Source organism: Vulpes vulpes, chromosome 2, assembly GCF_048418805.1.
Source record: "Vulpes vulpes isolate BD-2025 chromosome 2, VulVul3, whole genome shotgun sequence".
Classification (NCBI taxonomy): Eukaryota; Metazoa; Chordata; class Mammalia; order Carnivora; family Canidae; genus Vulpes; species Vulpes vulpes.
The window spans coordinates 157,643,977-157,668,917 of record NC_132781.1 but is presented as its reverse complement, the minus strand read 5'-3'; the positions used below and the strand labels follow the sequence as shown (position 1 = coordinate 157,668,917).

The 24,941-nt window shown below is 36.7% G+C and overlaps 1 protein-coding gene across 50 annotated transcripts in view; it reads right to left on the bottom strand.

The window, feature by feature from the left end:
• EIF4G3 (eukaryotic translation initiation factor 4 gamma 3) overlaps positions 1-24,941 on the bottom strand; it is a 333,558-nt gene that overhangs the window by 152,619 nt on the left and 155,998 nt on the right. For 24 of the 50 annotated variants that reach the window (XM_072750904.1, XM_072750909.1, XM_072750921.1 and 21 more), the window contains one exon: positions 4,479-4,574. In XM_072750904.1, the coding sequence (XP_072607005.1) occupies positions 4,479-4,574 (96 nt within the window). Of the gene's footprint in view, positions 1-2,962; positions 3,089-4,478; positions 4,575-24,941 lie in introns of those variants that run through there. The other 26 variants (XM_072750926.1, XM_072750903.1, XM_072750897.1 and 23 more) reach the window with 2 other exon arrangements.

Sequence of the window (24,941 nt, the reverse complement as noted above, 5' to 3'; positions counted from 1 at the left end):
GATTTCAAATTTACTTAAGTTTAATGGGGTATCTCACACATGAAATGGAAATTTCAGTATCTTCCTTTATTTCTTAAAGAATAAAATTTCATTTATATATCTATAAATATACAGGCATATTTATAATATATAAACATGTATTTAAATATATACATAACTATATATTTAAATACAATTAACTAGTAAAGTATAATATTAGCATACTAAAGCAAATAGCTGGTAATGAACATCACTCTCTAACATGATTAATCAAAGTGGTACTATTACAAGCTTAAGAAGAAGAGTGAAAGAACTCAAATTTCTATATACAACAGCACAACACTGTCCATATGTACCTACTGCTATCTGATAAGGATAATAAAAACAACAGAAAATATATAAATCCTTAGCCCAATACAGTGCTTGAAAGCAGGTAATACATACTCCAACTCTCCCTTTCCCTAACTTACAATGAAAGAAAAAGGTTTCTACCAACAAAATTTTTAAAATACTAAACCTCTAAGATCACCTAATTCTTCATCACTTCCAATGTGATTTCACTAAAAAGGACAGAGAAAAACTATTTGGGACATAGTGTCATGTACTGGCTACTAATTAACTATCAAAATGTTAACCACCCTCTTTTAATAGTGAAAAGGAAATATTTACAAAGCAGTAGTAAACACAAACCACACAGGGCATTAACATAACACGTTTAAGAAACTAAAATATGTCTTCAGTTGTTTGATTTGCTAGAGAGCCTTCTGTCAACTCACACTACAGGTGAATCAGACTGAAGATTAACTAAGAAACAATCCCTCACACTCAGAACTTCTGAGTTACATGCAAGAGATGTGGAATTATTTCCCCAACTGCCATTATTTCATATAAATAATTTTCAACAAACTGCAGTGGAGCACATACCATAAGATAGGAGTTTTCTGCTGAAGACTGCTTTATTAAGAATTCATCTTAGAAGCTAAAGTATTACCTATTTTTCAAGTAATGAAATAGATCTTAAAAACAATTCAAAGTTATTCAGCATAACTGAATGTGATTACAGTGTGTTAGGTCAGCCATTTTATTTGCTAACTATTGTAAAAGAGATTTTCAGAATGATGATAAGGACAGCTATACTTCGTGAAAAATATTTTCTCTTCATAGAAACTGAGGTCTTATATTTTCAGTTTTCCAATTATGAAAAGAAAACAGATCATACCTCTACCATGGACATCAAGTTTCAAGAATAGGCAATATCACCCATGTGGTATAAAAGTAGGGGGTGGAAGTGAGATGTCTCTTCATGACACTTTTGAAGAAAATGGGAGAGAAGGGCCATGTTAAAAAATTAACCTGAATATAGCAGTACCTGTCTTATCACTGTTCCACAGAAAGGTGCCATTTCTAAGGCTCTAAAATAAAAGTTGCAACTTCATATACTTGGAAGGTTCCAGTCAAAAGAGAACTTTCTATGAAAGAGGAGTACCTTATAAAGTTACACATATATTAAACAACAACAACAACAACAACACAAGTTAGTGGGAAAGTACCCTAGTCTATTTTGCACTAGTCACCATTGGCTATTGAGCTTTCCACTTGGAATGACAACAATCTTAATCCTAGGGTAACTGTAAGCAACAGAACAAACTGTAGTCGCTGCTGGCTCATATTAAAAATAGAAACTTTTCTTTTTTTTTTTTTAAGGGGTCTTTAAGATGGTGAGGACTGTAGGTATTAAGGAAAGCAGCCTTCTGTGAACTTGAATCGAATGTTAATGCCACCCACCCACCAACCCACTCACTCTTCTGTGCAGTTGGCAACAGGGCATGGCCAACATAACACTGATGTATCTTTGGTACTCGGCACCACAAAATATAACCAGTAGATACAGGTTACTGCAAAATCCAAACTGTTCTCCCTCTTCCAATTAGGCATTTAATAGCTATTTTGGAGGCTATTTAAAAATAAACTATTGTTTAAAGAGTTCCAGTACAACCAGAAAATGGAATAGAGAGGTAGCTAGCTAATCAGTACCTTTTTGCTTTTAAACAAGATTTTCAATAATGTGACTTAGTAAGATACTATACATCAAGTAGAAATATGGACACAAAGATAACCTGAAAGAGGGAGTGGGAACACTTGAAGCCACTTGGATTGCAAAGGCAGCTGTCCAGGGAAGAACAGAATAGCCTAAACTGTGCAATTGCCAATGGCCCATTAATGCAGAAATAGAATGGAGTAAGCTTTAGCTGCTCTACAAGCCATGGGAAGGGTCCCTTCCTTAGTGCAACAGCTTACCTCTCCTCACCAGTTGGGATAGCTGTGGGATGGATGAGACTAGACTATGGCAACTTGGGATGTAAAAGAAAATGCAATCCTGTCAAATTTCATATCCCAACTTCACCCTCCCAGCACCAACACAAATGAAATAAAGAAAACTTGACCCAAAACAACAAGCAAGAGTAGTCCAGGGTTTGCTAGTCTTGCACTTGTTTTGGGATATGTAATGGAATGTTATGTGTGTGGTTTTTAGTAATGGGGGTGGTAATGGTCACTAGCAGAGCAGATGGCAAAAATTGCATAGAGGATAGTATCTGAAGAGTTTATGACCACAGAAAAATGGCTGACAACTACAGACAATTTCCTCTTTGATATTCAATTATAAAATGGAAAGAGGGAAAAAGAGCCTTAAAATTTATCTTTTAAAATCAAATTTTCTGAAAGGGATATCCCTCTTCAAGTTTAAAATAAAGAAAAATCTAAGTCCCAAATTACTCCTGTCTAATTCCCAATCAAGAGGACCCACCCAATTTGTTATTCTTTTCCCACTATGCCTGGCAGAAACTGCCATGCTAGCTTAGACTTTCAGAGAAGAAGCAATCAAAGCATTTCTGTTCATCAGCCAATAAATGGATGTGGTCAAAAATAATGAGTGCCAGAGGCACCACTGCCTGCAAGAAGTACAGTTTGTTATATTGCTTACAATGCAGTATTTTATCCAGCCTCTTCCAGCCAAGGACCTGTAAACGGGAGTCTGTTCCAAAACCTTCCTCCTCTTCCAGTTGTCTGTGCAATGTATTGGCACTGTTCTGCTGGGCTGTCAAAAAAACTGGTTTAGAGATGCAGCTCTTCAGTCAGGTTTTGCGCCAGTTCTAACCATGTAAATTTCTTTTCTTTCAATAATTATAAAAGGGAGAAGGGGATGAAGAGGGCCATAGAATTCTTTGCAATAAGAGCTTACCATAATGTCCCATGTTTAATGACTAGAAGCAGGGCCTATCTAAATTAATCTGGTGAGATCTCAGGCCCACTCCAAGTAGTCAAGTATCCACATCCCCAAACCACTCTCAGAATACAACTTGCATCAGATATATCTTGTTGATCATTTCAGGAAAAAAAAAAAAAAAAAAAGACAAGCAAACAAGCAACTAGGACCAAAGTCCCACCTCTTTAGAAAGGTTCTTCTACCCCCTGGGGAGAACAAAGATCTAAGAGTAGGTATTGGAGAAGAGGGCAATAGGGAAAAGGAAGACAGGAAGAGGGTAAGAAAGAGATTACAATTTGGTGCAGTCCATGATCTCTAGTTCTTTGAGCAATCTTTAATACATTTCAACATTTCTCAGTTCATGCATAAAACCAAATGAAGAGGAGCTAATGCAATGAAAATACCCCTATACTACAGGCAAAAAAGCACGGGTGGGGAACCAAAAGAAGATACCTGTATTCTGAGGAAAACACAAAGCTGAGACACAAGTAGGAATGTGAGATACAATGTGAGATGTTACAGAAGCACTTTCTGGCAAAAACTAGTCATGCAGGGAAGGAAACGACGTTCTAAGGAATGGACAGCTGAAGCCACTAAATACTTTCGTAAAACAGAAGGATGAACCTTGAGTAAATTCTCAGTTTTGCAATATTTATTGCAATCCATGTAAAGGATGAGCAAAGAGGATGATAACATTTTAATTTGTATGACAATTTATTTACTATCTGAAAAAATGAATACACCATTGGTGTATTTCATGCATATGTCCAAACTATCAAATGGTTAGAACTGATCTAGTGACACCGATTCAGAAATCTTACTTCCCAAACCACTGAAATTTGAGAATCTAAATAATAAAATTTACTTTTAAAATCACTGTGCTTTACTCTCCTCCTGAATTTTGAACAGTACAACAAATTAAGAGCTGAAATGAACTTGAATGCAACCAGATTTTTTTTAAAAAAATCATGCCACAGAAAAGTAAAAGAAGATAAAAAGCTCCATTTCTTCTTTTTTTCAATAAATTTTAAGTATTACTATATTAAAAATCTGAAAATGCAATGCTAACCAATAATCATAAATAAATAAATAATCAATCAATCAATCAATCAATCAATCAATCCTTGGGAAAAAATTTTCAAAAACAAGTAAAAATTTTAGCCAAAGGAACCTAAGCTACTAAAAACAAACTTAAATGGAAACCATTGTCTAGAACAAGCTTCTGCTTACTTACCGGAGAACGGGTCTGAGGTTGTGAATTCATTGTCTGAGGGGCTTGAGGGTATACCAACGTGGTTGGACCTGCATTCTGTCCAGAGGGATATGGGGTCTGTCAAAAGGAAAAAAATGGCAAGAACATTATCATATATTGAATATATATGGCATGGTAACTCGAAGTATTAAAAAGAAATTTATAGAAATATTTACTAGTGTGGTTCACAGCTCTACTTTTAAAAATTTATCTTTACTACTATATGCAGTAATTCAGAATCACAACAACATTTTTTAAAGGTTACCTTAAACCTCCTGATAAGGAGACATCTGCAAGCCAATAACCTAAAAACAATGATTTGATAACTGAAGTACAGAGAGCACTCACTGTCAATTCATCTATTTCTGAAACGGACAGAACATGCCACAAACAAAATCAAACATGGCTGAGAGAACTTGTGACTGCTGTGGTGAGCTTTCCAAAGTACCTACAAGCAAAGAAAACCATTGAGGAAGATGAAGATATCCCAGAGCCAGATTAGCAGTTCACTAGGTTAACCACTATACCATTGCTATTCTCTTCCCCTGTTTACATTTTAATTCTTTTACGTGACAACTTTTTTTTACATAAAAATCTACGGTCAATAATAACTTTAGATAAAACCATGGGATAAGTGGCATTATGTACTAACTTACCATAGGTTTTCTGAAAATAAGAGAATAAGCTTTTTTTTTTTTTTTTTAGATTTTATTTATTCATTCATGAGACACACACAGACAGGCAGAGACAAAGGGAGAGGGAGAAGCAGGCTCCCTCTAGGGAGCTCTATTCAGGACTGGATCCTCGGACCCCAGGATCATGCTGTGAGCTGAAGGCAAACAATCACTGAGCCACCCAGATCTCCCAAAAGTATAAGCTTTTCATTATGAAGCCATGTAAAATACTAGAGACTAATAGTCTATATATTACTGCTCCAGAAAAAATAAAAATAAAAAAGCAAAAAACTTGTAACATGTTTAAAATTAAATACTGGCAATAGCCATAGACACAGAATCAGAGGATCTGGCTTCAAATCCTAACAACTGCCACTTACCTGGGTAAGTAATTTATCTTGCCCACGTATATAAAAAAAAAAACTAATCTACCTCATAAGGAAGGTGCTAAGATTAAATGAGGTAAAAATTAATTACCATACGATCGCCTTTTAATTACCACAGTGCTAATTTTACAAATGAAATCAAAGGTCAGAAAATTTGAGTGTTGGGCACCTGGGTGGCTATGTTATAGTAGAGTGTCCAACTCTTGATTTTGGCTCAGGTTGTGATCTCATGGGTCAAGAAATTGAGTCTGCTTAGGATTCTCTCCCTCTACCCCCTTCAGCCACTCGAGCTTTTCTCTCTCTCTCCCTCTCAAATAAATAAATGAATCTTAAAAAAAAAAAAAAAAAGAAAGAAAATTCAAGTATCTTACCCAAGGTAACTAAGTAAAAGGTATTTCTAGAAAATACTCCAATTTTGACTTAAAAGAAAATTCTACAACTTTTTGTCATCTGTTGACCATTTAGTGATAGTTCAGCTGGGATTAACAATTTAAAGCAAATGTCTGACGGGTGACTGGCTGGCTCAGTTGATGGAACATGTGACTTTTGATATTAAGAGACATGAGTTCAAGCACCAAATCAGGGGCAGAGAGTCATTAAAAAAATAAATCTTTAGAGCGAATGTTTAAAAAGTTCATCAAAACTTTTTTTTTTAATTCATGATAGACGGGGGGGGGGGGGGCGCAAAGACACAGGCAGAGGGAGAAGCAGGCTCCATTCCAGGAGCCCGATGCGGAACTTGATCCTGGGACTCCAGGACTGCGCCCCGGGCCAAAGGCAGGCGCTAAACCACTGAACCACCCAGGGATCCCCCATCAAAACTTTTAAACGATGAAAACAAAACAAAATTAATGGAAAAAAAAAAAACAACTTCATACTGGACAGAGAGGATGATTTCCAATCTTTCAACATATTAACCTTATACTCATCTCTATAACCAACAATAAGGCTCCATATCAGGTTAATATTCCTTTTCACTGTAGGTGTACTAAATCTGGCCACAAACTGAAAATTCGGACAGCAAGTATCTCACATTTATTAAACAGGTGATAACTGCTTCAAATACAACCCAAAAGTATTCACAGATTTCTCACCAAAGATAGTTTTTAAAAGTACTGTTTAAAACACGAAGTTTTCACAAGTATGTATTCACAAACTCAAACTCTGGAAGGCTGGATGGAGGTTGACTATTTCAACTTAAAGTTAACTTTCTAATTCAAGTTAACTGTTTCAACTTAAGTGAGGAAAATGGATTTCTTACCCAACTCTGGCTGTAAAGTATTTCATCAAATTCGATTATGATATTTTGATATAGGTGTAAAACACAGCACTAATTTCAATCTTTATCAAATTAAACAAAGAGATCAAATGTTAAGAAAATCTATTCTCCATGGTAAGGCTCATTGGTTTTAGGAAATCTTGACACTTTATTCTCAACATTTAGTGATGTTGGTTGAAGCGTAAGCTTCTGAATATCAAGATACTAAATACAACATTCAGATGTATAACTTCTAAAATCATACAGAAATGTTCTTTCTATCCTTCAAGAAGTTAGGTGACAATTTTGTCCTCCCACAGCTAGAGCACTACAGAAAGGAAAAGTAGATCATTTTTGTTTTCAGAGTTGATAGTAAATATATACACAATGGCCATATTTGACCTTATTTAAATTTTTCACTAATATTTTCAACACTGAAGCCATATAAAGGCAACATGTCTACAATTAACTGGGGGGAAAAAAGGCACATGAATTACCATTCAAGCACAAGTCCTTTCATTAGGTAATAGCACTATCCCTGGCAACACATATAGCTGGTTCTCTGTCAATACTGGCACCACTTCATTGCTCTTAAAATGATTACTAATAGAAGAATTTCTTTTCCTTCAGCTTGAAGTTACTATTTTAAACAGATCAAAAATAATCAAATACTACTTCTACTCAATTATATTGATGCCAAGAGTGGACTCACATTCTACAAGAGCAGTTTCACCTAAACACAAAGCATAATATCTGATGAAAGCTGCACACAGAAGTGATTTTACTTGCACAACTTATGCCATTGTGCCATTAGCGATACAGAATTTTATTTTATTTTTTAATTTAATTTTATTTATTTATGATAGGCACACAGTGAGAGAGAGAGAGGCAGAGACATAGGCAGAGGGAGAAGCAGGCTCCATGCACTGGGAGCCTGACGTGAGATTCAATCCCGAGTCTCCAGGACCGCGCCCTGGGCCAAAGGCAGGCGCCAAACCGCTGCGCCACGCAGGGATCCCGATACAGAATTTTAATAGAAGCACTGATAAAGGAATTTTGACCATAGCTAACTTAGCTTTCTCTCAGAGGATCATCCCACTCTTTGTGGCTGGTTTTAGAAATTTCTTAGAGATGATATAACTTGTACCTGTTGATGCTACAAAGAGTACAATTGTGAAAGATGCATCTAGGTTTTTCTCTCTCCTCTCCACATGCAATGACATGATTTATGAAGTTTATTAAGTCATTCTGGAATAACTTGCTTAATATACTACCATACTTGATGAAAAATACTACAAGTATTTGAACAGGAATATTCTACAGACATGTTTCATAATATCAAATAAATAGAGAAGTAGGGACAAATCAAGAAAGTATCATTTCAGTAGCCATCAGAGGCTTTTTTTTTTTTTTAAGATTTTATTTATTTACTCATGAGAGACATACAGAGAGAGAGAGAGAGAGAGAGAGAGACAGAGGGGCAGAGACACAGGCAGAGGGAGAAACAGGCCCCATGCAGGGAGCCCAACGATGGACTCTATCCCAGGTCCCCAGGATCACGCCCTGGGCTGAAGGCAGCGCTAAACCACTGAGCCACCCAGAGATCCCCCACAATATTGAATTTAGTAATTATGGCAGTATTTGTTTCAGGTGACGAAAGAATGCTTTAGAATAGTGCCTAAAAACATGGAGTCCCAGGATCGAGTCCTGCATTGGGCTCCCCACATGGAGCTGCTTCCCCCTCTGCCTGTGTCTTTGTCTCTCTCTCTGTCTCTCTGTATGTCTCTCATGAATAAATAAAATCTTAAAAAAAAAAAAAAAGTTCAAAGTGTTAAAAAATACATATATATAAAATTTACTAAATTCAATATTGTGAACCTGTGTGCATGCACATGCAAATCTGAATGAAAAATTATGTTGCAGGGCACCTAGGTGTGGCATAGTTGGTTGGGAGATCAACTCTTGGTTTTGGCTCAGGTTGTGATCTCAGAGTCATGGGAACAAACCCCATGTGGGGCTCCATGCTCAGCATGGAGTTGGCTTAAGATTCTCTCTCTCCTTCTCCCTCTGCCATTCCCATGCTTGCTCTCTCTCAAATAATTATGAAGAAAAAAGAAAAAAATTAAGTTGCCACAACTTTACAAAGGGCTGTTAGATAATACCTACCAAATTTCATTTAAAAACAATTTTTAGGGCAGCCCGGGTGGCTCAGTGGTTTAGCGCCGCCTTCAGTCCAGGGTGTGATCCTGGAGACCCTGGATCGAGTCCCACATTAGGCTCCCTGCATGAAGCCTGCTTTCTCCCTCTGCCTGTGTTGTGTCTCTGCCTCTCTCTCTCTGTGTCTCTCATGAATAAATAAAACCTTAAAAAAAATTTTTTTATTCCAGTATAGTTAACACCCAGTGTTACACTAGTTTCAAGTGTAAAATACAGTTATCAAAAAATTCTATATATTATTCACTGCTCATCAAGGTAAGTATACTCTTTGGGGCATCTGGGTGTCTCACTCAGTTAAGCGTCTGCCTTTGGCTCAGGTCATGATCTTGGGGTCCTGGGATTGAGCCCATCTCAGTCTTCTTGCTTAGCAGGGAGTATGCTAGTCCCTCTCCCTCTGTTCCTCCCTCCCACTCACACGCACACTTGGGCACATTCTTTCAAATAAATAAAATCTTTAAAAAAAAAAGAAAAAAATGCTAAGTGTACTCTTCATCCCCTTCCTCTATTTCACTCACCCTCCACCCACCTCCCCTCTGGTAACCATCTGTTCTCTATAGTTAAGAATCTGTTCTTTTTCCTTTGTTGTGTTTTGTTTCCTAAATTACACGAGTGAAATCACACGGTATGTCTTATTCCACTTAGCATTAAACCTTCTAGATCAAACAAAAAACAAAAAAACACCTTCTAGATCCATTCATGTTGTTACAAATGGCAAGATTTCATTCTTTAAAAAAAAAAATTTCATTCTTCTTATGGCTGAATACTATTCCATTCTACCGTATCTTCATTACCCATTCATTTATCAATGGACATTGGGCTGCTTCTTCCATAATTTGGCTATTGTAAATAATGCTGCAAATATCCTTTTGAATTAGTGTTTTCATATCCTGACCACCTTTTAAATAAGCTTATCTGTTTGACACACAAATCCATTTTAAGGAACAAAAATATACCTAAGGCCAAAAAAGGGGGGAGGAGGGGAACATGATAAATTTCCATGTTTTTTTAGGAAGAGGTGAAAATATACTATAGTCAATCAGTGAGAGAACATAAATGAACGCTACTTGTGTAGATTTTTTGATACATAAAATGTAATATATTCATAAATTTATATAAGATGTCTTCCTGAGCAAACGTAAGTTTGCTAAGCAAACAGCATCAGCTACTTCAGAAGAATGGGAAATGAAAAATATAGGATACAACTTGTGGTTCTATTTTACACGATTCTGTATTACAAGTTTTTCCTTATTCAAAGATCAAAAGAATTGATTACTTTAATAATAAATCCAAAATGAAAATAACCTCTATCTTCTTCATATGAAGTCAGCCAGAAAATACACTAGGAATTCTGTATTTTGCAAAGTTCTAAATATTCTTGGCACATAATAAAACGTAACCTCATAAATCACAATTAAAATTAAATCAACAAGGGGCACCTGGGTGTCTCAGCGGTTTGGCATCTGCCTTTGGCTCAGATCGTGATCCCGGGGTCCTGGGATCCAGTCCCACATCAGATTCCCCATAGGGAGCCTGTTTCTCCCTCTGCCTATGTCTCTGCCTCTCTCTGTGTCTCTCATGAATAAATAAATATAATCTTTTAAAAATTAAATCAAATCAACAATATTTACTGAAATCTAACACAAAGAGAATATCGATAGCTGTGGCCTACATACATAAATGAGGCTGAGGATTTATGGTTATGGGTTTTTTTTTTTAACCTTCAAGAATTTCACAGGGCGCTTGGGTGGTTCAGTGGGTAAAACATCTGCCTTGGGCTCAGATCATGATCCCAGGCTCCTGGGATGAAGTTCTGCATTGGGCTCCCTGCTCAGCAGGGAGTCTGCTTCTTTTTTTCCCTCTCCCTCCCACTACTTGTGCTCTCTTTCTCAAATGAGTAAAATCAAGAGAAAAAAAAAAACTTCACAATTTAACCAATAAAAGATAGATATAGATGAAAGAATTATTTACTCAGCCATAGACTATAATATTTTCAGTCATTAAAAAAATACAGAGGAATGCGTAATGGTATATAATGAATGGTACTGAGAAAGAATGTTGGAAAAAAGCACACGTACATACAGAAGGTATGGGTAGCATTTCAAGTCAGTAAGAGAATACACAGAATTACTTGATAAAATATATTAGGATGACGGGAGAGTAATTTTGGGTGAAAGGTGAATATACACCCTCAACTCATGGTACCAAAAAACTGCATGTTGATTAAAAATGTTGGAATACAGAATATTAAACTGTAAAGGTGCTACAGGCAAATCTTTTTCTATCATTCAGAGCTGGGAATACCTTTTAAATCTAAATAAAAGACTACAGATACAGCAAATACAGCAATAATTTTTAAAACAGATTATTATTAATTTATAAAAGTTCTTAACTGTTTTAAATTTTTTCTTTATAAGTATATGCATGTGCATATACATGTGTTCCTTCATGATTATTACTAGCTATTATAGTGAGAATCTCTTCTACCACATAAGCAAATGTTTGACACTTTAATCTGGACACAAAAGGCAAATATAATACCTTAAGGTAAAGTCTAGACCAGCACTCTGACTATGCTGGCACCCCCAATGCTTTCAAGCACCTCAACCTCTTGAGAACTATCTTCTTGAGTGCTACACAACCAATGTAAATAGAAATTTCTGCAATTGCTGTAAATTTTCTCTACCTAAAATGTCCAAAATGGCAGCATTTAGTCACATGGAACTATTGAATAGTTGAAATCTAACTAATGCAACTGAAAACATGAATCTGTTATTTTATTTAAATGAATTTATTAAATTAAAATATTTTAGGGGTTCCTGGGTGGTGTAGTCAGTTAAGTGTCTGACTCTTGCTTTCAGCTCAGGTCATGAGATTGAACCCCACCTGGTGCTCCACAGCATAGAATTGGCTTAAGATTTGCTCTCCTTCTCCCTCTGCCTACCCCATTTGTGCTCGCTTATACGTGTGCTCTCTTTTTCTAGGATGAATAATCTTTTTTTTAATTAAAATATTTTATTGTGGTAGAAAACACGTATATAATGCAACTTACAGCCAACCATTTTAAAATTGTGTAGTAGTGTTAACTATATGCACATTGTGCAGAAGATCCATAGGATTTTTTCATCATGTAAAGCTGGAACTCCATAACCACTAATTCCACTTAAATTTTATTTCTAAACATTTAATCTCTTAGAATTTAATCTTAACTAACCAGCTATGACTAGTTGCTACCATACTGCTTGGTACAGGTGTAGAAAACTGTTAATTCCAAAGTTTTAGCATTCTGTCTACCATTTATATCATTACAAATGTCCATAACTCTGTTTTCACAGAAGTACAATAATATCCAATGAGCAAAAAAGTACAATATAAGACACTAGAGGGATCCCTGGGTGGCGCAGCGGTTTGGCGCCTGCCTTTGGCCCAGGGCGCGATCCTGGAGACCCGGGATCGAATCCCACGTCGGGCTCCCGGTGCATGGAGCCTGCTTCTCCCTCTGCCTGTGTCTCTGCCTCTCTCTCTCTCTGTGTGTGTGTGTGTGTGTGAGACTATCGTAAAAAAAAAAAAAAAAAAAAAACAAATAAGACACTAGAGAGAGGACCAGATAGATACCCATACACAGTCTTAAGCCCATTATTTGTCTCCCATAGCTAAAAAAAGGCCAAAGCTTTATGCCACTGATTCTCAAAGTGTGGACTACAGATGTCTGGACATTCCTGAGACCTCGATTTGAGGGTCTGTGAGGTAAAAAAATTTTCATTATATTAATGCTAAGATAGTATTAGCCTGTGCTGACACTTGCATTAATGACAGAAAATCAAGGTGGGTAAAACTACTAATGTCTAAATAATATCAAGAAAATGTCAATCTTTGTATTCTTCACTTCCACAGTCTATGTACTCCAAAGGAAAAAAAAAGTACTTAAGAATGTCATTTATGTGAAAGTAAAAGTTATTTTGATTAATTATTTTTATTTTGATTAATTAAAAACTCACATGGATTTTGAAACATAATGCAGAGTTCCCATACAGATGCTTTTTACATCTAGTTTTCTCTAATGGTAACGTAACTACAGTACAACAACAAACCTAGAAAAATGACATTGATTCAACACATCAGCCTTATTTATAATTTATCTTTATATGCATACACATTTGTTATTTATAGGCAATTTTATCACTTGTATAGATTTCTGTCACCACTACTACAGACACAATATAGAAAAGGTTCTTCACGAGGATCCCTTTGACCACCCTATCACAGCCATAGTCATCTTTCCTTCCTCCTTCCAGCTTTCATGCACTTAACCCATGGCAACCACAAATCTATTCTCATCTCTATGATTTGGTCATATACATATAACTTTATAAAACTGGAACCACATAGTAAGAAATCTTTAGCACACATCTTTTTAATACTTGGTGTGACCAAATAAGAGAAGATCAATTGAGCACTTCATGAGTATATTGGAGTAAGACGGTTTTACTGAGAAACAGCATTTATGCCACCACTTGAGTCACAACCTGAACTACATGCAAAACCATTTTATTTGAAAGAATAAATAACAGACGAACAATGCTTATGAAGACTTTGGTACATGGCAGATATCTTAGTAAAAGTGAATAAAATAAGACTGTTATGTCAAGGAAAAAGAAAAGTATGTGTTACCAATAATAAAATTAAAGCTTTCAGGCAGCCCCAGTGGCTTAGCGGTTTAGCGCCGCCTTCCTCCCAGGGCGTGATCCTGGAGACCCAAGACCGAGTCCTGTGTCGGGCTCCCTGCATGGAGCCTGCTTCTCCCTCTCTGCCTGAGTCTCTGCCTCTCTCTCTCTCTCTCTCTCTCTCTCAATGTGACTATCATAAATTTAAAAAAAAAAATCAAATATAGTAAATCATTAATTCAAGTGCAACACACCAGATTTTAACATACCAGAGTACCAAAAGTTAACTAATATGGATTCAAATTCCACAATGCAACTGATGTTTAAGAAATGACCACTTATTGAATGTGACAGAGTTTTAAAGAATTACCACAATTTTTTGCAAAAGACTGCATAAAATATGTCTCCCTTTCCCAATTACACACCTGTGTAAGACTGCATTTTCTTCATAGACTTCAGTTGAAATAATATATTGCAACAAGTTGAGTGAAGAAACAGATATGAGATTCCTCCACCTAACTTCTATTACTGCAAAACTGTAAACAATACAATTCTTCTCAACAATATTTTGTTTTGGAAAATATTTTTACATAAAAATACATGTGTACAAAAAATGAACTTAATTTTTACTTTAAAATAAGTATTTTTAAATTCCTCAGTTTGACCTCCTCATATAGCAAATACTAATAGATATAACATGAAAAAAACCACTTAGAACCCCAGAGTTATTTAAGAGTATAAAGAGGTACTGAATCAAAACATTTGGAAACAGCTAGACTAATACTAAACTTCAAAGTGATCCTCGGGCAGCCCAGATGGCTCAGCGGTTTAGCGCCACCTTCGGCCCAGGGCGTGATCCAGTACCACATCAGGCTCCCTGCATGGAGCCTGCTTCTCCCTCTGCCTGTGTCTCTGCCTCTGTGTGTGTCTCTCATGAATAAATAAATAAAATCTTCAAAAAAAAAAAAAGCGATCCTCTTCTTGCTATGAAAATATTGAAACACTTAATTTCCCTATGCTTACATTTATCCTAAACACACACACACACACCACACACACACACACCCCACATCTGCCATTCCTGATGACTACAGGAACAGTTCTTTTTTTTTTAAGATTTATTTATTTATTTATTTATTTATTTATTTATTTATTTATTTATTCGTGATAGAGAGAGAGAGAGAGAGGCAAAGACACAGGCAGACGGAGAAGCAGACTCCATGCAGGGAGCCCGATGTGGGACTCGATCCCGGGACTCCGGGATTGCGCCCTGGGCCAAAGGCAGGTGCCAAACCCAGGAACAGTTTTTTTCATTCCCCCTATTTCCACAGGTCTTAAGTTTCATTGTGAAGCTACAATAATTTTTCATCCACAATGCTTCCAGAAACCTCCAATCTTGTGAAAACTGTCTTCCTGAGCTCTACATAGCCACATTCAAAAGGATAGGAAATGAAGTTGTATTTTTGCTTGTCCTTTCTTAAACCCCTCCCTGGCATGGCACAGTCTGGCAGAAGCCAACCCAATTCCCAGTTTTTCCCTTGGGACAGAAGAGAAAGAATGGAACTTGTTTGTAACATTCTAACTTGGCTTACCAATTACCTGCCTATGAGACTGGTTTCTATTTCACCATACTCAGAGCACTAATGGGAACAGTGGCATAGTTGGAGTCCCACAGAAAGCAGTGGTACCTGCTGAGCTACATGAGAACTGCAGGGAGACTTCAGATCTGCAGACATCTGGAGCAAGAGATTACAGAAAATGGAACACACAGAATACTTAAGATCTTAAGAAGAAACAGGGATAAGACTCTTTGGGAAACTGTGACATATAAAAGTAGTCATGGATCGGGGATCCCTGGGTGGCTCAGCGGTTTCGCGCCTGCCTTTGGCCCAGGGCGTGATCCTAGAGTCCCGGGATCGAGTCCCGAGTCGGGCTCCCGGCATGGAGCCTGCTTCTCCCTCTGCCTGTGTCTCTGCCTCTCTCTCTCTCTCTCTCTCTCTGTCTCTTATAAATAAATAAAAATAAATCTTTAAAAAAAATAAAATAAAAGTAGTCATGGATATAGTGGAATTGGAAGGAAAACATACAAACAAGCCCAGGGAACATGTATCAACAGAAAATTCCCAAGAATACCATTATGCCTTCACATTGTATTGACAAGTGATGGTCTTCCCCTGCAAGGGACCAGGCCCCAAATACTAAGATGTGTGGCTGTTTTTCAATTGCTCAATTATAGGACAAACAAATAAAACAGAGAAATACTGTCCATTCAAGGGAACAAAAGTAAATCTCTAGAAACCAACCTTAAAGAAACACAAACTTTGGAGTTACTTGACAAAGACCTCAAAATAACAGTCTTGAATATGCTCATTAAAATAAAAGAAAACAGAGAGACTGAAGAAAACCAGAAAAACAATATATGAACAAAATCAGAGTATGAAAAAAGAGAAATCATAAAAAAAAAAAAAAAAAGAATCAAATAGAAATTCTGGAGTAGAAAAACTCAATAACTCAACTTTTAAAATTAACTAGAGGGATTCAACAGCACATTTAGATAGGCAGAAGAAAGAATCAGTGACCTTAAACAGAAAACCCTTGAAATTCCAAGAGTGAGAAATAGGGAGGGGAGGGGGGAGAAATGGAAGGAGTAGAAGAGGTGAAAAGAGAACAGAGCCTAAAGAATAGAAGGGACTTCGCTGGGGAAAAAAAAAAAAAAAAAAAAAACACCAATATATGCATTATGGAAGAAAAGAGAAAAAAGAAAGGGGCAGAGACCTATGTGAAAAAATAATGGCTGAAAATACCCTAAATTCAAAGAAAGACAAAGACACACAAATACAGGAAGCTCAAAAAACTCCAAGTGAGACATTATAATCCAACACTTAAAAGTGGTTATTTATAGGCAATTTTATAACAGAATGTTAGCAAACAGAATCTAACAGCACATGAAAGGAAATATACACCATGACCAACTGGAATTTATTCCTAGAATGCAGGGATGGCTCAACACACAAAAATCAATATAATTGGGGATCCCTGGGTGGCGCAGCAGTTTAGCGCCTGCCTTTGGCCCAGGGCGCAATCCTGGAGACCTGGGATCGAATCCCACGTAGGGCTCCTGGTGCATGGAGCCTGCTTCTCCCTCTGCCTATGTCTCTGCCTCTCTCTCTCTCTCTCTGTGTGACTATCATAAAAAATTTTTTAAAAAATCAAAATAATTGCACCACACTAACAGAATGAAGAGGAGGGAAAATAGTAAATGACCGTTTCAACTGATATGGGCAAAAGCCAGACAAACTTCAACACACTTGCATGATAAAAACACTCAACAAACTAGAAACAGAAGGCAACTCAATATAACAAAGGCCATATATAAAAAGTCCACATGTGGCATTATACTCAATACTGAAAGACTACAAGCTTTTCCTCTAAGATCAAGAAGAAGACAAAGAGAAGAAGAAGTAGAAGACAAAGAGAAGACGACGAAGAAGACAAAGATGAAGATGAAGACGAGGAAGGTGGCGGCGACGACAAAAATGTGTACTTTTTTTTTTAAGGATTTATTTTTATTTATTTATGAGAGAGAGAGAGAGAGGCAGAGACACAGGCAGAGGGAGAAGCAGGCCCCATGCCGGGAGCCTGACGCGGGACTCGATCCTGGGACTCCAGGATCGCGCCCTGGGCCAAAGGCAGGCGCTAAACCGCTGAGCCACCCAGGGATCCCCAAAATGTGTACTTTCAATACAAATGTTCAACACAGTACTGGATATTCTAGCCAGAGCAATCAGACAAGAGAAAGAAATACAAGGAATCTGAATTAGCTAACTGATCTCTGTTCACAGACAACATGATCTAGAAAACCCTAAAGACTCCACAAAACACTGTTAGAACTATTAAGCAAATTAACCAAAGTTGCAGCATAATGAAGACACTAAAATCAGTTGTGTTTCTATACTGTAAAAATAAATAATCTAAAGAGCTAATAAAACAAATTCATTCACAACAGCATAAAAAAGAATAAAATACTTAGAATTAAACTTAACCAAGGAGGTTAAAGACTTGTAAACTGAAAACCACAAAACACTACTAAATGAAATAAAAGAAAACATAAACAAAAAGAGATCCCATGTTTATGAACTAGAAGACTTCATAGTGTAAAGAAGTCAATATTGGGGATCCCTGGGTGGCTCAGCAGTTTAGCGCCTGTCTTTGGCCCAGAGTATGATCCTGGAGTCCTGGGATCAAGTCTCGCATTGGGCTCCCAGCATGGAGCCTGTTTCTCCGTCTGCCTGTGTCTCTGCTTCTCTTTCTCTCTATGTCTATCATGAATAAATAAATAAAATCTTTTAAAAAATAAAAAATAAGAAAAATAAAGAAGTCAATATTACCTAAGGCATTTTACAGATTTAAGGCAGGCCCTATCAAAATCCTGATGACATGTTTTGCAGTTATACAAAACCCCATCCTAAAATTAAGACGGAATCTCAAAGGACCCTAAATAGCTAACACAATCTTGGAAAAGAGAACAAAGTTGGAAGTCTCATACTTCTTGATTTCAAAACTTATTACAGGTCTATAGAAATCAAAACAATATGATACTGGCATAAAGACAAGACAAACAGACCCAAAAGAAGAGAACAGATAGTCCAGAAATAAACCTTCATATGTACTGTCAAATGATTTTTAAAAAGGGTGCCAAGACTATTCAATGGGAAAGGGAAAGGACAGTCTTTGAACAAAAAAATGTTAAAAAAAAAAAAAAACAACAACTGAATAACTGCATGCAAAAGAATGAAGCTGGACCCTTATCTCACACTATATATAAAAAATGAATTTGGGCAGCCCGGTGGCTCAGCGGTTTAGTACCGCCTTCAGTCCAGGGCCTGATCCTGGAGACCCGGGATCGAGTCCCACGTCACGCTTCCTGCATGGAGCCTGCTTCTGTCTCTGCATCTCTCACTATCGCTGTGTCTCTCTCTCCTGAATAATAAATAAAATCTTTAAAAAAAATGAACTCAAAATGAATCAAACACCAAAACCAAAGTATAAAAATATTATTAAGAATGACAAGGGAAAAAAAAAGAATCAACAAGGGGTAGTGGAAAAGGAGGTGGGCGGGGGATTGGGTGACTGGGTGACAGGCACTGAAGGGGGCACTTGGCGGGATGAGCACTGGATGTTATGCTATATGTTGGCAAATCAAACTCCAATAAAAAATAAATAAAATAAAGCATGGAGAAGGGGGGGGGAATGAATGAATGAATGAATGAATGAATGAATAAAACAACCAAAGAATTTGGGGGGGGGGGGGAACAACATATAGGAAACAGTTTTATGATACTGGATTTGACAATTATTTTTTGGATAGGACATTAAAGCACAAGCAACAACATAAAGATGGTGAAACTAAACTACAAAAAAACTAAAAACTTCTGGGATGGATGGGCAAATCAGGTGAAGGGGATTAAAAGGTACAAATTTCCAGCTATAAAATAAGTCAGTCATAGGTACGAAAAGTACAGCATAGGGAATATAGTCAATAATACTGTAAGGCTTTTGTACAGTGACAGATGACTACACTTATGCTGGTGAGCACTGTATTATGTATAGAATCATCAAATCACTGTGCTCTAACACCTGCAAGTACTATAACACTGCATGTCTACTTCAGTTAGAAAACAACAGCAACAACAAAACAAAACTTCTGGAAATCAAAGGACACAATCAATCAAGTGAAAAAGAAACTCACAAAATTGAGAAATTATTTGTAAACAGTATACTTGATAAGTGGTTAAGATACAGAATATATAAAGAAATCCAATAAATGAAAAACAAAAAAACCCAAACAACCATACTTAATAATAGGCAACACATTTGAATAGACATTTTCCAAAGGTTAACAAATAGCCAATAATCATGTGAAAAGATATTCAATATCACTAACCACTGCAGAAATGCAAATCAAAACTACAATGATTTAATACATCACATCTATTAGGACGCTACTGAAAAAAAAGAAAACACAAAAAGTAGCACCTATTGGTGAGGATGTACAAAACACTGAAGCCCTTATGCACTATGACTGGTAATGTAAAATGGTGTAGCCACTATAAAAACAGCATGACAGTTCCTCAAAAAATAAAAATCAATTACTCTATAGTCCAGCAATTCTATTTTTTTCTGGATATATACTTAAGAGACATGAAAGTAAGGTTCAAAGTAGCATTATTCACAATAGCCAAAAGGTGCAAGCAAAAGAAGTGTCCATCAACAGGTGAATGGATAAACCAAAATGTGGCATATACATACAATGGAATATTATTCAGTCACAAAAAGTAAGGAAATTTTGACACATGCAACATGAATGAACCTTGAGGCTATTCATTATGCTAAATAAAACAAGCCAGTTACAAAAAACACAGTATGATTCCACTTATAAAACATCTAAACTACTCAAATCTAGAAGCAGAAAATGAGGTTGACAGATGCAGCTGGGAAGGGGCAAATGGGGGAATTATCTAATGGATTCAGAATTTCAGTTTTGCAAGATGAAAAGAGTTCTGGAGAGAGATGGCAGCACAAAAACATCAATGTACTTAAATGGTTAAGATTGTAAATTATATGTTTATCTCACAATTTAAAAAATTTTATATATCAATACATTTTTAAGTATCAACTTTTTAAACTATCAACATTACTGTAGCTCAAAGTCTGATCACAAAGAAATTTGTTTCAACAGCATTTATTCAACCTCATTAAGTTGTCAGAGTCACACATATTTATACATATATACTTACATATACTTCCATTTACTTCCTTATAACTTCTTGCATTTTAAGCAGTACTTAGTAAAGCAACATATCTAAACTACTAAGGACTTGATATAGCACTGTAATCAACTTGAAACTCATCAATGGTAGCTAGCTATACAAAACCATCTAACAGATCTGAAAATTATTTAGCAGTCTGCATAAAACACAATGCCTTTCCCCTATTTCAGTGAAGGGAAAAACTTAAGTTCTTATCTCTTTTTTCCAAGAAAGGAGAGTAACACAGAGAATCAGACTCAACCAAAATACCTTATTTTCCTATCTCACAAAGTGAGAGGTGTTATTAGAAAACAACAGCCTCCCTTCCATGGACATCAAGAAACACTACCAGTGACTAGAGGAAACAGAAATAATCCTACATTGCAGAGGAAAACACTGTGTCTGCATGTCAATCAGGGTTCAGTGGAATATGTTGCAACTGCCAATATGACAGGAACTGGAGAAGTACTTTCTCTTTTGCTAAATCTGAATTTATCTCCGGCAGAATATGAGTTCAATTGAAATCATTTTCTCATTTGTTCTTGGGAACATACCCAAACATCAGAGCTGGTCCTTAGGTTTTCAAGACCAGATAATTTGAATACTTCTGAGAAATGACTAACTTGTTATTTATCTATCACAATAAAGGCAGGTATGGGATCACACATGTATAGCCAGTGAAATTACTGGAATTATCTTCAAATGGTGTTCAAGTCAGGCTCCACTTACAGTAAATTAGAAGGGATGTATTCCAATATACCATTCCAGGTATATTAAATTTCTAGAGAAATTTAATTTACCTTACCTTTATACCAGGTAAAAAGATGCCAAAATAGCAATCGCAGTAAATATTCAAACATTGTAATACTGAAAATAAAAACTTAAATCCTCCCATGTTTGCCTAATAATTCTTGAAACACAGAATGAAGCAAATACAGTACAATAACTTTGATGCATAAGTCATTTTTTCATCAATCATGGAAAATGTATGTATTTCTCACTTTATATAGAGCATTAACCATCATAAATAATATAATTTTACAAGCTAATAGACTTATCAAATATTCCCACTCAGTTAAACATTATTGTCAATAGAATGCTGGCATTTATTTCTTCTGAATAAATCCAGTTTCCCTTTCCCCTTGGAAATAATCTCACAGTTCATATACTGCACACTCAGATGTCAAAAAGAATAAATCACAGTGACTCACTGCTTCAGAGACAAATGAACAGATTATGATTATTAGATACAGTGAGACTTCCAAGTGCTGTCTCTTTCAGAGCCAAACACATAAATAGGTACACTGGGCAATAATAACAACCCAATTACAGTACATGATGGCACAAGTCTTGAGTACAGGGTGAGTAAAACAAGAAAATCAAAGTAAAAATATTACTATCATAATTTAATATTAACATAAAAATCCAGCAAATATATACCACACTAACATTTCCAAATCAAAAAGACATTTGCTATAACCTCTCAAAAGGAAACAAATTTCCTATGTAAACCATTAGCACATAAATACCTGAAAAACCCTAAATGCCTATCTGTCCAGAATACAAGCTAAATTGTGATTGTGCAGAATTATTTTGTGGATAATTAAAATACTTTCTAATTTTCCTAACCTTGTATTTATCCTTTATGCCAAGGCATTTATCTTTACGTGGAAAGAACTGAAACAGTATTGGCCAACTATTTACTCAAACCCTCACCATTGGGTCTCCACTATGATTTTTCTCTTTTTTTTTTTACATTTCAGAGAAACAGTGTGAGTGACTAAGAGAGAGGGATAGACAAAGAGAGCAAGCACAACCTGGGCTAGAGGAAGAGAGAGAGGGAGAAGCAGTCTCCCCACTTGACAGGGAGCCCTATGTGGGGCTAGATCCCAAGACACTGGGATCATGACCAGAGCCCAAGGCAGACACTTAACTGACTGAGCCACCCAGGAGCCCCTTATTTTCTATCTTATGATGAAACAAAAATCCCCTATAAGCTATTTTTAGAACATAGATCTCGTTAAATAAACATTATGCCTGCTGGGTAATGTGACTCCCCTAGTACTTATTCTGCCGAGAATAAACAGACATCATGCACACTCAATCACATGAGACAGTTTTAGAAAACAGCTGAGTCACCTACCAATAGTCTTCCTGCTCCCAGTAACTCAGTGGAAATTTCTGTCTTACCACAACACTTGGCGTCTTCTCCCATTCCCACTAATAAGTTACAGTTCCCTGAAAGGTTTCCCAACCAGCTTATGATAAAGCTCATTTTAGGAATCACATGGTTTTACCTCCACCCCAACCAATATGCCAAGTGCTCCTGACAATACAAAAACAAAGACAAGCAAAAACAGGAGGCTAATTAGGCTAGTAAGTTTGACTCAATTAGGTCAGGTCTATTTTGGAGAAAAATATGTCTTTCCAGTAGACCAGGAGGTGAAAGTAGTTATCACTGCACTGTCCAAACAGCTTATGCTTATTTTGGACTTGCCAGTACATATCCTAGGTTTTCCTTTGGAAGCATCCTTGAATGGAGTGGTCTACATTTTTGTCTTCTACTAAAAATAACAAGGCCACAAAGCAAAACTGCTTTAGATTTCCTTTCCTTGGAGGATCCTAATTAGTATTATCATCAATGGAAAATATTAAACACACAAAACCTTTTCAGTCAAATTGGCAAATTGGAGTGAAATAAACTCTCAAAACATACATTACTTAAAATGCAGTGATTCAATTTTTTTATTCAGCATCAACTGGAATCCTAGAAATAAAGTTGAAAAAGTCATGGTTCCTGTACTCAAGGGATTTACAATTTACCTAACTCAAAAGTAAGAGAATATAGAAAATGTTATAAGGAGTGTGAAAATCATGTCAAGAAGCAAAGCAGAAATGAATTCACTCTTCCTCAGAGACGATTTCCAGAGAGCCTCCCCAGATAACAGTTCAACCATGGATGGATAAGTGAGAGGAGTCACACACATAAGGAGAGGGGCACCACATGCAGGCAAAACAATGAGTATAACAAGCAGCATGAAGACTTGGAAAAGCAGGGCTTATCTGCTAAGATCTGAAACTGGTCCAGAATGCCAGAACAAAGTGGCAGGTGAAGAATGAAGCCACAGAATTAGATTGGGACCAGACTAAAGATAAGTAAGGATTTTACCTTGAAAGGATCCCCAAGAGATGTTAAATGGACAGCAATATCACTAGATTTGTTGAATAAAAAGAACTATTACAAAGGTAACTAGTCCTGGAAAACAGATCTGCATCATGGATGAGTAGGGGAACTAATGCAACAGTCACAGTCTAGGTACATGATGAATCTGGTCTACCACAGGACACCTAGGTAGCTATGTTGGTTAAGTGTCTGCCTTTGGCTCAGGTCATGAAGAGTCCTGGGACTGAGCCTGGAGTGGGGCTTCTGCTAAATAAGGAATCTGCTTCTGCCTCTCCCTCTACTCCCCTCCTCTCTACTCCGCTCCCACTCGTGCTATCAAAAAAATAAATAAAATCTTAAAAAAAACTAATCTAGTCTGCCACAAAGAATCTAGACAAAGGAGACAGATTTGAGAAATAATTAGTATACTGAAATAGCAAGACTTTCTTTGCAACTAGATATAAGAAGTAAGGAAGCAGACACTCCAAGGTTTGAGGATGGGTGGATAAGGATACTTACAAAGCCAAAACTGACTGGGCCCCAGGCCACCTCTTGGACCTCACCTCCTATCTCATTACTCTTTAGCCATAAAGTCTATATTTCCCTCAAACATATCAAGGTTATATTCATTTAATGTCTTTCTTTTCATTAGCTGTTTTCTCTGCTTTGGATGAAAAAGTAATAAATTCAATTGTATTATGTTTAGTTTTAACTGCTGAATAAACTCTCAGGCACGAATGCATAGAGTAATTACACATGTACAGAGCATAGTCATCTACAGAGAGTGATCTAGGAACCAGCAGTGTTAGGCCAACAAATAGTCCTTGCAGCCAGAGTAGAGGAGATCGCTCAAGATATAAGACCAAATAACAGAAAACAATCGATTTTTTTTTTTTAAGATTATTTATTTATTTATTCATAGAGACACAGAGAGAGAGAGAGAGAGAGAGAGAGAGAGAGAGAGAGAGGCAGAGACACAGGCAGAGGGAGAAGCAGGCACCATGCAGGGAGCCCGACGTGGGACTCGATCTAGGGTCTCCAGGATCATGCCCCAGGCTGCAAGTGGCACCAAACCGCTGCGCTACCAGGGCTGCCCCAGAAAACAATTTAAAACAAACATATTGAAACAGGAAATGAATCTTTAAAATACAAAGATGGAGCTTCTAAAAGGTGGGACCTAAACTCGCTTTATTGAGATTGTTTATTACCAGTCACATATCTACTTTAATTATGCACAACCCCCAGGAAGTAAATATTTTATTTTTTTAAGTTAGCCT